Source organism: Numenius arquata, chromosome 4, assembly GCF_964106895.1.
Source record: "Numenius arquata chromosome 4, bNumArq3.hap1.1, whole genome shotgun sequence".
Lineage (NCBI taxonomy): Eukaryota > Metazoa > Chordata > Aves > Charadriiformes > Scolopacidae > Numenius > Numenius arquata.
Window position 1 is genome coordinate 49,121,725 of NC_133579.1, and position 17,829 is coordinate 49,139,553.

Here is a 17,829-nt window from a genome sequence, read left to right on the forward strand (position 1 = left end):
TTGATGCAACCCACCTAATTATAAAAGAAAGAACATTTTAAAATATACACGAAAGGTGAAAAAAAAGAATATTGTATTTGCAAGCAGAACAAATCTCTGAGGCTGGCAAACATAACCAAGAGCTCTGTGGCAATCAGACAGGCTGTTCCTGGACTAGGCAATACTGATTTATTTTACGATATAACCCTATGGAGAGTTACAAAAAGGATGTTTTGACTGTATGTCAATTTTCTTTTCTCTTTAACAGGGCTTGGTGCCTTGCTACTCTGAAAAGGTACTATTGCTTGTTAACCAATTCAAAGATACAACAATATGCAGCTAAGGTCTACCCATGTAGACACTTTACTAAGTCTGCCTAAGCTCTTTGAAATCTTTTAACTAGAATATAGCCTTGCTAACTCTGAGAGTTGCCCTAAAAAAAGAAAGATATTCTTTAGAAGAAACTGACTTTCTCCCGTTGCACTGTCTGCAAAGCCCTGCTCCACTTGAAAATAAGGAATTAAAGATTGCACTCTAACTAGTAACCTCGTGTTAGTACTAGTGTACTGGTATGTACCTATTTCTACACAATCACAACTAAAAATTGTGAGACATTTGACATGGATTCCCACAAAAATTAGAAAATCCCAGAATACTGAATACTTGTTGAAAAGTCTTTATGGATCAGGCATAAATATTCAGGGTGAGGTCCAAGAGAGGCAGGGAGTGACCAGCTCTTCTGTCCAGAATGATGCAACTACATCCAAGTCTTCTCCTTTCCCTCTCTGAGCTGAGCAGAAAGGCTTTTGTTATCCTTCAAGAGGCAGTTCATAACTTGAGCCTGAATTCAACCTGGGAGTTGAAGTACACCTGTCTGAGAACAAACATTACTTTTTGGCTGACATTTTATAAGAGTATGACCAAACCTTTTGAATCCTTCAACTAGAAGGATCTTTATGTAGTATATGAAGGGTCTTTGTCACTTTCCCCCACGTACACTTTATTCCAAGTTTCACTTTCTTATTGAGGAAATACCTGTCAATCACATCCTTGGACAGGTTTTCTTATAATGCTATTTAGGCCGGCAGCCAAAATAAGAGTGTACCCTTCTACATCCTGCCTCTGAAGTATGCTATTTATAATAAACACTTTGTAAATATAAACAAGTCAAAAAAAGAAACAAAGGGCTTTATACTGAAAGTGCAGTAATACTTAGAATGGACAGCAATACATAAAGTGTGCCTGCCAGTAGCTGACAATTTTCAAGCAGCTTTGAAAAACTAATTGGGAAAGAGTAACAGATGCCGTGGTGAGCATGAGAAAGCTGATCTGCTCAAAAATTGTCAGAGAACAAAATTTTTTTTTATATTCAGGAGGTACCCAAATATTGTCCCTTTTCTTTTAATTCATTTGATACTCTCTGTGGGGGTCTTGTACCCAACAACAAGCAACGATTAATTGCTTGCTTCAGGAGGGGTCCCTGAAGACAGACAGAAAAAGTGATCCGAGATGCATGTTACCAGCACAATTCCGCTGCAGTTTTTCAGATATAGTTTTTCTATAGAGATGTTCACAGGCTTCAGAAATCAACCCACGAAGATCGGATAGATGAATACTTTAAGAGAAGCTTATAGCTTTCATTTTATGTCCAAAGCGTGGCCCACAACTCAACACAGAAGAGAGTATGTTTTGCTTTCCCTGTAATTAGACTTTTAAAGCTTTATCTCTGCTGCTGAAAAATACTAGTGCCAATATTGCTATATCAGTAAGAAACCGAAAAATATTAAGATGTGAAGGACACCTCCAAACTCCCTTGCTGAAAGCTGGGAAAACTTGGCAAACAGTAGCAACTGCACTGTGCAAATCGGTAAATTCAAATGCAGCACCTGCCACACTTGCTTTTGGCTAAGACAGGAGAGCAGATCTAAGCACTTGTTACCGAGATAGTGAAAGGTGGAGAAAGGGTTAAGAGGCATGGGAGAGCTCCAGAGTAACACTAACCATTTTGGCCATTTTCTCTTTCTGCACCTCTGCTTTGTTTCTCCACTCACCTCCTTCATGGAATTTTCTCTATTTGCTTTATCACTTTCCTTTCAACTCCTGTCAGCTTCCAGGAGTTGTTTTGTTTTCTTAGTGCTGGAAACAAAATGAACTAAAAAAACCAAAACACCTGCAATTCTACACATCTTGTACTTGATGTTTAGTTAATACTGTGATAAAAAGAAACATTTTATCATTACAATAAACATAGCAATAAAAAAAAGATGTGAGACAGCCTAGATGATGGTAGACAGCAGCAGGGAGGTTGCATTTTTTCCCCAGTGATGGTAACATGGGTATTATGTGACATGCCAGCGTGCATGACACAGAGCTATCAGAACTGGGTCAGCTCAGAATTAGCAGTTCTTAGGTTGTTCACAAAGTACAAATCCACCTGGCTGAGCTCAGACACCTTTAACAGAACTGCATTTTTGACACAGCAGATCCAGAAGCAAAACTCTCATGAATAACTGAATGGTGACTGCAGCTCCATACTTCAAAAAAAAATAATTATGGAATAGAGCTGGCTCTACTATACATTGAAAACTGCTGAAGAAAAACTGCTTTAGGTTTAAATAAAAAATGGCAAACAAAGGCTGTATTTCCATCTTCCCATCATTATGGAGCTAGCATTTTTCAGCTGAGTGTAACAATTCATTTTTACCAATGAGTAACAAAGGAAATTAATTACTGAGTCACTTTTGCACAGGATGCAGCATACCCTGCTGTTTGCAACAACTGCATTTATGTCAGGTATTTATTTCACACTTTTAATAATAGGTGCAGTGACTTCACCTGAATAAAAGTATTTCAAACCTAGTTTATTTAAGCATAGTAAAAATACACGTCTCACTCTGCTGGTGCCCAGATGACCTATTTTTCAACATGGAGGCAAACTGGCAAAATGCTAGGTGTAAGGATTTTTAGAAGCCTCCACATGAAATCTCCTGAGGCTGTTCCATGAAATTACTCCTTCTGATTTATTCAAGGAAGAATATTTGTTTATCCCTAAGAAGATACAAAAAGAATGCTCAAAAAAAAAAAAAGCTTTCAAACAATATGCTTAGAAATGATTACTGAAATCTCCTGTCTGTGAGAGATTAGCGAGACCAAAAATCAACTGCCAAATCAGACTATGTGAGGTGTTCTTCTGTATCTTGAAATTTCAATTAAACATTTGTATAAAACACTTTTGTTATCAGAAGGAAAAAAAGAATTCTAGAGGTAAACAACAGCAATCTTCTGAATGACTCCCTTGTATCTTAGTGCTGCAAAAGCAAAATATACAATATGCAATTCTTTTGGAGCTCTCTAAATAGAATGAAAAGTTTAAAGTAATTCTTTATAATTTTGACTACCAATGGGTTAGAGGAAGGGCCATAATTGTGAAACAAACGAAGAGAGTAATACATTTCTCAAGGAATTATGGTTTGTGAAGTTAAAACTAGGAAAAATAGGGCTACCCAAGCAATTTCAGATCAACTGTTTGGAGATACTGACCAAGTTAGTAACACAGCTGTGAGGCTGTTAAAGCAGTCAATGAGGATTATTCAGTGTCCAAACAAGTAAAAAAGAAGGCATATTTCTTTAAAAAAAAGTACCTAGCCCATCCTAAATAAAAGAGGGAAGCATGTATCTCAACTGTTGCAATGCTTTTGAAACTTTCCTATATGACACTTCAAAGCAAACTGCAAAAGCACGGCTTATATGCAATCCCTGTAAAATAACTTCACATTTAATTGAAAAGCCATACCAAAGAGCAGGTATTAGAAGTATCTTGTTATATGAGATTGATAGGTCCTTAGCATTTTCATTCGGTATCTCCACTAATCCTTCAGATGAGCAAGTGGCAAAACCCTGGGGGAAGTGGCAGACACTGTAGAGGTTGTGATTCAAAACAGAATTGAATCAGGGTTCAAAGAGGAGCCCAGACTGGAAAATGAGATGAAACAATCAAGGAGTTAAAATAGAATCAGGGTTCAAAGAGAAGCTCAAACTGTAAAACGGGGTGAAACAGTCAACAGCGAAACTCATCAGGGAAATACTGTATCTGACAAGCCAAATGCATGGACGCAAAACAGGAAACTACTTAATAAACAAGCGATGTAGCAAACAAGGAGCCTGTTCCTAACAGAATATAACCTACTTGAGTTACTTGCAATGGTTTTAGAAAAAACTAAATCTATACCTAGGACACATTTACAAGACATTCTGGTATACAGCACAATTCATCTCTTTTACTTGATACTGACAAGGCCTCAGTTTAGGCATCATGCTAAGAGCAATGCAGATGCTCAAACATGAATGATAAAAGTTTCTGAAATCATAACTCATGAGTCAGCAAATATTTAATTGAGTTGATGGAATATATTCCTGCTAAAAAAGTTAAAGCAGCCCCAGTAAAATTCTGCTGGCCCTTTTTTTCTGCCCTTACTTCCTCAGAAGCTACTCTTCTCTTGCATCTACAAGAATGTTTAACCTTTATTTTTAACTAATATGGAGAGAAGGCAAGTAAGTCTGACAGGAAGAGATACACAATGTTTGTTTGGTAATAGTAAAGCAGCTTGACAATTTCAACATTTTCTCTTTGTCTCTTTCATGCACCCTCCATAATGAAAGATGAATTAAGCTCCTGCAGATGAGGAAGAGAGGAAAATGTCTTGTGATGGCTAAGGCAGAATCACGTTATAACTAAATCACTAAAGAACCACAGGAAGTGGACTTCGAAAGTTTGCAAACCTCTCTATGTGAGAAGAAACTGGTCATGTGCAGCACACATTATTTCTGGCAAATGTAAGGGAAAAAACAAGCCAAACAAACCAACTATTTCTACCTGTGAGATAAATAACACCTACAAAGGCTGTGCCACCTCCTTTGTTTCCTGTTCCCTTTAACAAAAAAGAACCAACCAACCAACAACCAAGGATAGGTCTGTAGGAAAATGTATTAAATGGTTTTCAGACTTGAAGTGTGACACTTCTGCCAAAGTTACAGCCTTTCTATTTAAGTATTACTATTTTTTGTTCCTGTAAGAAAATGAACACACAAAAATCTTAGCAGAATGTTGATTTTATCATTTATCAAATATAAAAATAAACTCTGAAGAACATACTACCTGAGAAGTGAGTTAATTTAGAAATAACTAGCCAGAAAGCAGGAAAAAGTCACACAATATAAGAAAAAAATACAAGTGTCAAGAAATTTTTGCAATGTAGACAATTCTTTCTGCAATCTGCAGGGAGTTTGAACATTTATATATAACGTGGCTTTATGATTTGTAAAGAGAAACCACACTGATATTGCTAGCTATCTGATTTGTGACAATGCATTATATAAAACAAAGGATCATTACCATTTGATATTTGAACAGTACAGTGATTACTAAATACAGTATAGGTTTAAATGCAAGTAAAACTCAATTTCCATTTGCTAAGACTACAGTTCCACAAGTATGCAACTACTTTTTGCAGGACTGCAACCACTTTTTTATATTAAGAACATTAGGGTGAATCATATTTGTAAGCAGAATTATTTGAGGTATGTTATTCAGCCATATATATATATTCCAGCACAAACTCATAGTAATATATATGAATTGAAATGAACAGAACAGCAAACATTACAAACTACCAGGAGTGGAAGTCTTTAAGTGCACTAGATGCCTTCAGATTATACTGAAACAATGGAAGAAGGAAATATTTGCTCTATGAAGCCTATTTTTACCTATTTATCCATTAGACTATATTCTGCACTCTGCCTTCCTGTAGGTGCACAGAAACTTTTTTCTTCAATCTGTTACCAGACTTCATGCAGCTGTGTACAGCCACATGAAGAATGGATCTTGTCGGGATGATCAAACCAAGCCTAAGGGGCCGTGCAACAGAAACCGATACTGATCGTACTGTGTTTTGGTGATGACTGCCCTTGACTTATGTTAACTTTGTTCCTATCTACAACATCAAGGAAATGGATTAGCAAACATAAAACAGAAACACTTCCGTTAGAGTTTCAATTCTGTTTAGATTTCCTAGTGGAAAAATACCTCTTATTTCCTAATCCGCTCATCGACAAAGAGATCTCTTTGCAAAACCCTGAAGGACAGAATATTTTTTTAAGATACAATTAAGCAACTTATCCTCAAGATCATCTGAATACATAATCATTTTGTGGCAGAGATTAATTTCAGAGAAACTGCTTGCATATACAAAGAGACAGAAGCAAATCTAGTCCCCATGCTTGTTTGTCAAGCCCTGCAGTTGTTACTGCTGAGGAACGGTATTCCAATGCACTGCTGCAAGAGTCAGCTTCTTAATGTAACCATGAGCAACAGTCAATGGCATCTTTAAGACAGACAGGCCTTCAGACCAACAGGCTGAACAAGGGTTCTAAGTCCTCTTACTTGTCTCACCACACCACAGGCTTACTGTATATTCAGGGGAAACCAAAAGTCACCATTAAGGTACAATGTACCTGACCAGCCTACAGACATTTCATTTAGGACAAGAGGAATCATGCTACATCTCTCACAAAGTATTTCAACTCTTTTTCCATTGATCATGAAATAAGACTAGGCAGACTACATCAGAAATCTTTAGGCAAACGACTTGTAGATTGTCTTAAGCCAACCCAGCAAGCAAAGCATATGCAAATCAGAGGTATGTAAAGCCTCAGACATAATAATTGAAGCATGGCAATTAGATGAAAGGAGGAATTGTGTAACATCTTTATTGGTAACATAGATTTTTCCGTTGCTGTCAGTAGCTTAGTCTCTTCTCAGGCTGATTTTTTTAGGCTTGCTATAAAGGGGTAACTTTGAAGGAACATCAATTTGACCTTCTTAGATTTCGTGACTCAAGAAATTAAGGTGTGCCACAATTCCTGTGCATCTTCTAATACACCTGCTAGCACAACTAGAGAAGCATCAGGTTTCAAAGAAATCTTGCTAGGATAGGAGGAAATAGAACAGATTTATAAAGTAAAAGAAAGTAATTTAACAAGTGACCTTCTCCACTGCTCCTTTAACAGTTGTTACCCATTTTTCAAAACAGGCAAAGATATCAGTAGATAAATCCCTCAGACAAAGAAGCAGATTCAGAAGCAGAACATGGCGCAAGAATTTGCTTCACTGAGAAAGGTTCAGGATGAGATGTCATCTTGCTTCAGTTTTAAAATTTTTAACTTAAGTAGTACCAAATTACTTCATTAGAAATAAAAGCACAGGTCTTCTTACACAGATTTTAAATGGGAGACAACTAGTATTCTCCATTTGGGTTACGGCAATGAAAAGGAAGCTTTAACTGGTCAGCGGTGCTTACCAGGGACCAAGGAGGACCAAAAGCAAGCACAAGAAATTAACAGTATCTTTATTGTCAAGACTCTGATCTCTGATGCTTGGCATATATGTGCAGCAGAAGGGATGCACAGTGCATGTGAATGTTGAAAAAACCGCAAGTTTCACAACAGCGATAATCAGTCATTCACCCTCCAACCACCACAAGCTTTAATTCCAAAAGTAATAGTACAAAGCATACCATTTCACTATTAAAATCATCATAAAGTGGTGTCACCATTTATGAAACGTTATAGTGTGATAGAGACTGACTGATATTCATTTCCAAAAACACAACTATGTAACACAAAGGTAAGGCCGGAAACCAGTCTGTTTAGATCAATTTTATTTTCTGACTATATCTATTTTGATAAACAGCATGTGGCAATGTTGTCAGGCACTAGAATTAGTCATTTATGGTGTTAAACCATTAAAATAGCTCTTGGCACAGTTTTGGCGCATGCCAACTAGCACTTTCCCAAATGACGCAAGGTAGTTTCAAAGTTGGCACAGACCAGGAACCCTTTCCAGCCTCTACAGGGCCATTCCGTGTGGACCATAAGGCTGTTAAACGCTACAGGCAAGATTGCTTTGTGCCTGTGGGCCTCAATGCCAGAGAATGGTAATGAACACATTTAATTTACTAGAATAGGCTTTGCCTCTCGTCCAAAGTGCCAGAGATCTACTTATTTTTTTGTCTGTATGTTAAGCGTGTGATACTCTGCTGGGTAGTGTTTTTTGTAAACAGCCAGCACAAGGATATGTTTGACGCTGCTTGCTTATATAAGACCCCATGAAAACAGTTTTTCATATCCAATTTTGAGTAAAATAAAAAGCAACCATGCATCCAGCCTCAATATCTTAGAGCAGTTCTTCCAATTTCAACCCAATCAACAGGCACATTTATGGCAGTATTCAGAAAAAAGAAAGTAAAAAAACCAAACACCCACCCACAGAGCAAACAAATGTAAAGTCTTTATATGAACTTACAAAAGTTCTAAATGAAAGCTACAGTGCAACAGTTGAAATTTCATTTATGATAAATAATCTCTCTTAAAGCCACCTTAACACCAGAGGACTGTGAAGTGTCTAAAACAACATCTATTTTTAGAGAAGGTATGCAAGAGCCAGAGGACTGCAAACCAGTAAAGACTCATCTCTGTTCTGTGCAAACTGTCAGGAAATCTAACAAAGGATATGCATGCCTGTCCTATGGTACACTGTAAAGGACATCGCATTACAAACCTTCTGTGCTTTCAGAGTCAACCGGCTTCTAGAAGAACGCTGACATCCATGAAAAGTCACCTGGATTTCTCAGAAGGCTTTCAACAAAGTCTCCTATCAAATGCTCTTACGGAGACTAAGAAGTCATGGGATATGAGAGGAATTAATCAGGTAAAGATGGAGACCAATGGCAAGGAATTGCAGAACTTTAACCAAGTATCAAGTGACTTGCTTGCCAAAAGGCAGATGAAATGTGCAGAGATTCCCATAGAAAAAAAAAAAACACCTTAAAGTCACATGAGAAAGGTATTAAGAAACTATTATATAGCAGTAAACAAACACAAAGCTGTGTTCACAAAACACGTAGTTCAAAGCTGTGGATATCTGTGCCACAGGATGTTGTGAATATCAGAAGTTTGTAAGAACAAAAGCAATAGGACAAATTCATGGAAAGTCCACCTAGAACAGCTGTGGGAGTGGGGAGGAAGACACTACTTCTGGTACGTAGAAGTCCTTTAACTGTAAGCTTCTGGAGGCTGGGAAAGTACACCAGGAGAAGCACCTTGCGAGCTTGTCCTGCTTTTATACACTACCCACTTTCTCCTGGCTGGCCACCTCCAGAGACCAGACACTGGGCTAGATGGACTTACAAACTGACCTTGTGTTCTTACCATTGCAAATTTTACACAGAGACATACAAAGCTTGTATTATATTACTCAATAGAATAGATGTTCCCACAGGACAGTGAGTCAAGTCCAAGATTCTGGACACCCGAAAACCTGAACCTAAGTACCCAAGTACTATTTATAGTCTTTTTGTGAAGACCAATTCTTCTGATATTGGGACCTGAACCGGTGAGTAAGAGAAAAAAAAATGGTCTCGTACTGCAGAAGTATTTTTCTTGGAAACAAAGGGCAGTTAAAAACCTATGCTCCCTTCCATTCTACAAGCAATTTGACTATTTTTTTTCCCTTCCTCTTCTCTAATGTAAACAGGTAAATTCAGATGTAAAAACCAAAAAAAGATAGTAAGTTTTATGTACAATTCTCCCACAAGGAAGAGGATGAAAGAATGAAAGTCACAGTACCTACTGTGCCACAGCAATGGCTCCTCAGTTAAAATCTTTGAAGCACTGCTGGCCTACACAGATACATTGAGAAGTATTAGAACCATTTTACGCTGCTCAGTTCATGAACTAACCTGTCACCAGTTCCATATAGCTCCACTTCAGATTTGTGAGAAAGCCTGAGAATAGTTCATACCTGTAGGAGTTTAGGAAAGACTAGACATCTGAACTGCATTCTGTAACTGCCGTGATATCGGTATCTATCTCTAGGCAGAAGAGGCATTACTGTCTCTTCAGTGTCAGGGTGTAATACAATAGTGTACTAATGGATGTTCATAATGCAGCAGTTGCTTTTAAATGATGTCATATATACAATAATTCTTGGTGGTCTGTTTAGAAGAATAATGCCTTAAATATAAAAACCTGTATTCTGAAAATGGATTATTTGTAAACCATTTAGAGACATTGTTTATATAACAAATTAAATCATTATATACTATACACTAACAACATGATGCAAACATTTGACTGTAGATCGAGTCAGCCCAATGGCAAGCCAACAGACTTCACAATTACTGATTAATTTCTGCTCCTAAGGACATCAACTAATATTTATTTGAAATTATAATGATCACTTACTTGCGGTAGCTACTACACAGAGATAAAGGGAAACTCCAGGAAGCTTACCTGCTTCTAGACAGCACTGGTACAATGATGTTCTAAAAGAAAGTTACCTCCTTAACCAACAAAGTATTTTTCCCTAATAACCAACTTCAAAGAAAACACCAATTCCCAGAAAACACAAAACATGACAACCCCACTGTAAGAAAAAGCATTTCTACAAATATTTTGATATGTTACCGTATAGTGCAACTCAAATCAGAAAAAATACACTTTTTACAAACTTATTAAATATTAAAATCGATGAACAAGCGTTAATAAACTTTAAAAAGATGCTAAAATCAAAATAATTCAGTTCTATTTTAATTAGAGGGAAAACAGACCTTTTTTTAAAATTTCAGACTAACTATAATAAAATATATTAAATAACCAATATACTAAAAATAATATACCTACTTGGCAGTGATGGTCCTCCAAAGCTGCGCACCTGCAATTGTGGGAATGTAAGATGAAACACAATGCACTGAAACAGAAACAATATATATTTTCTTCTTTATTCATAAGGAATGTTCATATTTGAGACAAAACGATTAAGGGAGTCTTTATAACAGTCAAAACAGGAGGGGTATAATCAGCTTAGAGTAACAGTTCTTAAATTGTTTTCTGTAAACTTAACACAGCTGTTAAAAATATAAATGGAAAAAACTGAGTATCTTATATTGCTACATCTTCACATGAAAGGAGAAGACAACTTATGCTTTACATCTACAAACTGATAACCCCTTTCTACATTCCTTACGAATCTGTAATAGTCTTGCCACCTAGTGGCTGGCTGGAAGTGTGAAGTAGGTACACAGAAGTGTTATACTGGGAAGAATTTTTTTCTGCTTTTTGGAGTGGCACTTCATTGATTTCAAGTCACTACCACAAGATTTCTACAGTATTACTTCAAGAACCCGAATGTTTTTGAACTCTGTGTACAATGCCATCAAAGGCAATAGTAAAATAAAAAAGTTAGCTATAGTAAAATAATCATTCTGTAAGCTAGGAAACATAGGTCTTCCTAGCCTCATCTCTATAATGAACGGTTAAATAATCACTTAGAAACAGGAGTGAAACACAAATGAAGATGGGACAGTATTACTGTCTTAGCTTGGTCAATATTAGTACACCTTGGATTTGGTCAATACAAAAATATCAGAGAGAACTTAGGTAAATCACTATCTTCCATGTAGTGAGGTACAAACATTAGGGGCAATTTATACAACAAAGAGCCTAAAAATCAAATTCTGCTAAGCTTCTTAAGGCGGTTTCTGAGCTTGTAATGCTCAAGCAGGAAACAATGGTAATGAAGACTGGAAAAAACAATGACAATAAACCATGCTTCAAAAAAAGTTGTGAATAACTGCTGTAACTTAGCAGGGAGCAAAGGCTTTGGGAGTCAGAAGTGACGTGGTAGTACATCAAAGAGCAACACCTTGCTTCTCTGACACCTATTTTCTGCTTTTGAAGTATGTGCAGGTGATTTTTCAAACACTGTGCATGGGGATTCAACATCAAACAAAAGGCAAAATAAGACACTTTTTTTTAAAAAAAAAAAAAAAATCTTCCTGGCGATGAAAATTACAGACTGATGAACATTTTGCCAAAGAATTTTCAAGATGAAAACGAAGCATGGGAATTTAAAAAAACACCCAAACAACAGCCCAGCCAACAAACTCAAAATCCCTTCCAAACTTGCTTGTATTCACATAAGACTTCATACACACTGGAAACTAAACACTATATAAAGTAGAAAAAAAATACTGCTCATTTCTTATTTCAACTGTGCTACAATAGGTCCTTTCTCAATCTATTTACAAACTGATGTACTTATATTGGGTCTCCCAAGTTTTCCAACAATGTTGTGATTAGACTAATGTCAGAAGTAGAAATGTTTAAAAAAACTTTGTATTTTAGAAAAAAATGCATTTTCAGACCTAGCAGTTATGAAACAAGATTGATTGTTCACTGATACCAATTATACTAATGCTAAAACAGATCTCCTAATGCCTTTTCCACAAAATATAGGAAAACTTCACTGAAAACGGTAATAGACCATCACAGACATACTATTTCTCTCTGCAATTAGCTAACACTTTTACAATAACCATAATATCAAAGTGGATTTATAATGAACTAAAAGGCTCTGAATCGCAGGTGTTTAAGTAAGGAACTCTATCAATATACTGCTTTACCTTTTATCCTTGAGAATACCAAATCCTTTATTATCTGAAGAACTAGCACTCCAAGTATTATAAGAGAAGTCAGATGATACACTCTCCAAGAGGTCAGTGCAACAAACCTAGAATGTCAAGAAGAAATAAACATTGAATACTTGTAAACTTATTGGAAGTTTATGTAAACTGATAGCTACTATTAGTACTGTAAATAAAGAGAAAAAAAATAGAGTGATACTACATTAATTGAATTTAGTTTCTGTATCATTCATGGTATATGCCCAAACCACAACAGCATAATACTCAAACTTGTCTTTAATAAGCTTTTGTGAATTTTGTTTCTCATTACATAAAAATTTTAGAACACGTCTAATCAAGTCAAACAGATTTAGACTCAGAATGTATGATTTATAACCTCATGCACTGCTGACTTTGCTATCTAGGTGTGTTTGGAGATTAGCTCTTCTATCCTTTTTACTGACAAATATCTTAACTCGTAAAAAAGGATCCAAAGTAAGAATTAAAATTCAATTAAATGAAAAAATAAAAAACTAAAGTATTTTAATAGCTTGTTTCAAGCACCTTAAGCCAGAGATCTGAATACAGATAATGAGAACATTAGTATCTTTTTCAAGGTAAAAGCAAAACCAATTAACTTCAAAAAAAAGAAAGAAAAAATTGATGATAGCCAACATCGGTAAGAAACCACTGTCCAAGGCAGTGGATTAAACGAGAATACCAACAGAAACAAAATCTATACAAAGCTGGAAGGTTTCCAGGAAACCTCTCAGATCTGAAAACAGGGCAACTGGCCACCTAACTAGTTGCTGCTGCAGTTTTTCTGCTAGAAAGAAGGGGAAGGGAAGTGAAAAGGAGTAACAAAAGCACAGCCTCTGGAGGAGACCAAGAGACACCTTTGAGTACACCTGGATTTTCAAAAAGAAAATTGATTTCTAGGTGTTTGTAACAAGCTCAGGACACACCACAGTTTTGGAAAACTGCTCCAGTATTCCTTGCAATCCTCAAAAAACAGGATTGCATCAAAGAAAATGTCTCTGCCACCGATTTTCCCATTTAACACAAATTCATAACGCCCAATCACCCTGAGCAGACCAGGATATGATTTCCAATACAAACAGATAAGCTAACTCTGAAAGTTTTTTCTGAACATGAATGGTTTCTACATCTGTGCAGAGTTGGAATTATAACACTACTCTGTCAAAAAACCCAAACAAAAAACAAGTATGAAATCATCCAGCTCAAGAAAAGCAATAGAGATGTTTAAAGAAAAATGATTACAAGGTAAGCTCTTTCAAAGCTGCCCAAGCATATCTTATTAAATCAAAACTCCTAACAGCTTTGCATTATGCTGTCCCACTATTTTTCTTGGTGATAATCTTCACTGTTAAACATCCTTGATTCTGTTTAAGAATTGAGTTTAACTGCACTGAAAACTTTGCTTAACCTTCTTATTTAACTTATTGATAATGAAGGAGAGCAGGAATGCAACACCATAAAGAAAAATCAAATGAAGATTTTTTCTTACAACTTCTGAGCAGCAGAAGTTTGTAACAAATGCTACCTTTAAGTTATGTAGGCTTAATAACATGTCTATTCTACAGGTCCTTCGTGGTGCTTGTGCATTAATATTTTTACAGAATCAAACAGTATGCCCCAGCTTAGCACTTAGCATTGGCCAGTCCTCAATGCTTTAAAGAAATACACCAATACTGAAATTTATATTTATGTGTGTGAATGCATATGCATACATACACACACGTTTTACTAGTTTCTAAAAGTAAGATCTGATATTTACTAACAAGGTTTAGCCTGTCTGTTAAAGAATATACAGACCATGTTTGACCTACTTTATGCTCACAATTAAACCATACTCCCAGTTTCACTGCAATCACAGCTGTCACCTGCTGTTAAAAACAATTGCCCTAATGCAGACAAGGATTAGCAAACAAGGATTAACAAGGTAGCATCCTCTCTGAAAGATGCTTCCAAGATTTCTTGATACTGCAATCTTTCTGATCCATAGTTTCTGGGAGAAAAAACTGTAATCTAGTTGGAACAGCTAATGTAGTAAGCAAAAAAGGGCTCGTCACGTATTTGGAGAGCTTTGAATTGTTCTGACTGGACTTACCACGCCTTAACATTATTAGCTGTCACACTCCTTCCTCCTCTGCTTCAGTACTGTTTATTTAGACTGTGCTGTTAGCAAGAAAGACCATCTCTTATGAATTCATTAACAGCCAGTGTGTGTCAGCCCTCAGGTGCTCTAGCAATGTGGATTAGAAAAACTGTATGTGAGACATGTCAGACAGATCTATGTTCTTGAAACCTTAACTGGTCAAAAGATGGTGAGATCCCCTTGTAGTTTTTGTCTATCATAAACTTAACAAAAAGTTAGTCCAGCATGCTGGGATCTGAAAACCACTTATTATGATAACAGTGTCAGCATTCAAAATTCTTATAGGAATTATCAACATGATGCATAGCAACCTGACTAACAAATAGTTTCAGTGGTATTTTTGCTTATTATTAGGAGTTATGGCCCTTTCCCCCCTTCTTTTTTAAGGAAAAGAACAGAGATTACTGAAGTATTTCTAACACACATGCATATCTGACAAAACTGAAAGGCTCCTGAATGACGTTATCATATACTGCACAAAACCATTTCTGTTTAGTAGAAGAATCAATAGCTATACGTATTCAACAAACTTTTATGCTCTCTTTTTAAGCAGTAAACAAAACAGGCTGAAGTTCAAATTGTTGAATTTCTTCTACAAGTGCTGTGGAAGTAACAACTATTACTACAGACATAAGCAAGATTTGTCTCCCTAAGTTCTGTAGTATTTTGAGAGATAAGGTTAAAACAACGTATAGAATTATGCATTTCAGATAATGACTTCAGCAGTTAACAAGGCAGCTTGCATGACACGGGGGCTAGAAACTCCACTGTAGACAGTGTGGGACCGCACAAAAATGGTCAGGAGGTACCAGAGGACTTGATCCCCAGCACTGGCTGAAATAGGTATCCCCGGCACACGAGAGGCCTTTACTCAGACACAGCTCCAGAGGCAGGATACAGCCATCTGCTTTTGGGGCTGCAAGAAATGCCTCTTCCCTGGGCTGATGGCAACAGTGGCCTCACCTGTGAAAGATGTCTTCTGGTTGACGTATAGAGCAGTCAAGTGAAAGAGCTACTGGAGGCAGTGAGCAGATGGCAGACCACTACGGAGTATGATCTCCAAAAACATGATTGGGTAAGCAGTTGAGCAACTTGGTCTAACTAGACCTAATTTGAGCAGGTCAAACTAGCTGACCTCCTGTTGTCCTTTCAACTTACATTCTTCCACGTAGGAAGAATGTAAGCTTGATGGAGCCAAGCCTGCTACTGAACCCCTCTGTGGGAGATTGAGAAACCATGATTATAAAATGAAATAGGATAGATATCAACTATTGACTGTTAGGATAATTAAGCAGTGGTTGTCCACAGAGGTGGTGGAATTTCCATCCTTGAAGGCAGTCGAGACAAAACCCTGAGCAATCTGTTCTGAATTAAGTACTGATCTTTTTTGAGCTGGAGGTTGGTCTAGATACCTCCTGAGGCCCCTACCAACCTGAGTGGTATTTTCATTCTATGACCACTTTAGTCTACTAAAAGTGGCTGGCAAATCCTTTTCTGTAAGATGGTGAATTTAGAAGTTTAAGGCATACAAGTTTCTTCTTCTTGGTCTTGCTGTATTGCAGCTGGACTGAAATAACTCTAAATGGCACAATTAAGAGTCAAAACTCAACAACTTCCAGACTTAAAAGTCAAAATTCTTTCTGTCACAATTTTAAAATAATGCATATATACAATACTACATGCAAGTGTGAGATTTACGGAAAAAGAGCGCACACCATTCTGAAATTCCACTGAGCTACCCTACCTGCTCTTTAGCATTTGTCACCTTCATTTCTTCCTACCTACAGACAACTACAGAGTACAAAATAATTTTCTTAAATCCCATAATGCAACTTCTCCTAGGAAGTAATGCTTCTTTATTTTTAGCATCACAGAAATAAATACATGTTGCCATTAATCTCTATTGCCTATTTGGAAGTTGCTATATTCAAGTGTAACCTTTTCAGTCTTTTGGCAACTTTCATATTTTGCTAAAATGTTATGTTTAAATTCAAGAATCATGCTCTGACTAAAAATAAAAAAAGAACATCCTTTTGACAAGTTTCCCATAGCTGTGAAGGTCAGATGAAAAGAAAAGATGGGACAATAAATGCATCTGAAATCCCAATGGCAAAAGCAATACTGTATATAGTAGAAGAGCAACACATTAAAACTAATGATTAGACCTAATCTGGTTAGAGAGGTCCTGTACTTGCTCCTGGAGGTGATGTTGTCTAGTATCACATCATCTAAAGAGAGAAAAGTACCCTAAGATACCCCATCCCTCGTGTCTTTTCTCCAGCTCTTTACAGTATGGGATGGTTGTATGTCAATACTGGCAAGATATGTTAACTAACACAATGAATTATCCATTGGATCTGTTATATCAAGAAGTAGCCACCTCCCAGGGGCACAAGCCAGCTAAGAAATTTCAGAGGCAAACACTGTCACACAATATCGCAGTCTGTAAACACAACGAACTCTTACAGGGCATGGCAAAAACTATTTTTAATTGTACTTGTGAGATACAGGGAAGGCATGGACCTACTAAATTGCTTTAAAGGTTAAATGTATCAATTCAACGACACAAGCCTAATTACAGATGAGATGCTATATTTTTTACATCACATTCTAGAATTATGAATGACATACTTTGCAAACACAAATCGTAAGAAAATATTTCATCAAGAATTAAACAGATTATTAGCAGCCGCAACCATTTATTTCTAGAAAGTCTTAGCAGATACACTTTTAATAACCACCTATTCTTAGATGAATTCGAAAGATAACCACACAAATACATGAAAGCTGTGAATAAGAGACACGAACATAGAGCTTTGCTTCACCATCAGCTATTATGACACATTTACTGGCTGCATGAATGATTTGAGGATTTTAGTTCAGTGTTCAACAAACACATTTACATCTTAAAACCAGAGCTCAAACTCTTCAGAGTATTTTTGTGGTGCAGGTCGGTACATACTTGTTGCCGCGTTAAACACCAAGGTGAAAATCCACCAACACCTTCCAGCCATAGCTCCCCACAGAACAGGTCTTTTTTCTGTAAGACACGGCTATGATGCACCACTGAACAAAAGCTCCAAATGAGGCACGTGTATGCAAGTGTCGGCTATGACACAAACCAGCTAAAGAATGGCTCTCACCAGTACAGAT

General features: G+C 36.8%; 1 protein-coding gene across 1 annotated transcript in view; it reads right to left on the reverse strand.

Annotated features, from left to right (window-relative positions):
• RETREG1 (reticulophagy regulator 1) overlaps positions 1–17,829 on the reverse strand; it is a 65,455-nt gene that overhangs the window by 37,387 nt on the left and 10,239 nt on the right. Inside the window, exons 2-3 of the mRNA XM_074146172.1 lie at positions 12,498–12,604; positions 10,717–10,747 (exon numbers count right to left, since the gene is read on the reverse strand). Of these exons, the coding sequence (XP_074002273.1) occupies positions 10,717–10,747; positions 12,498–12,604 (138 nt within the window). The remainder of the gene's footprint in view (positions 1–10,716; positions 10,748–12,497; positions 12,605–17,829) is intronic.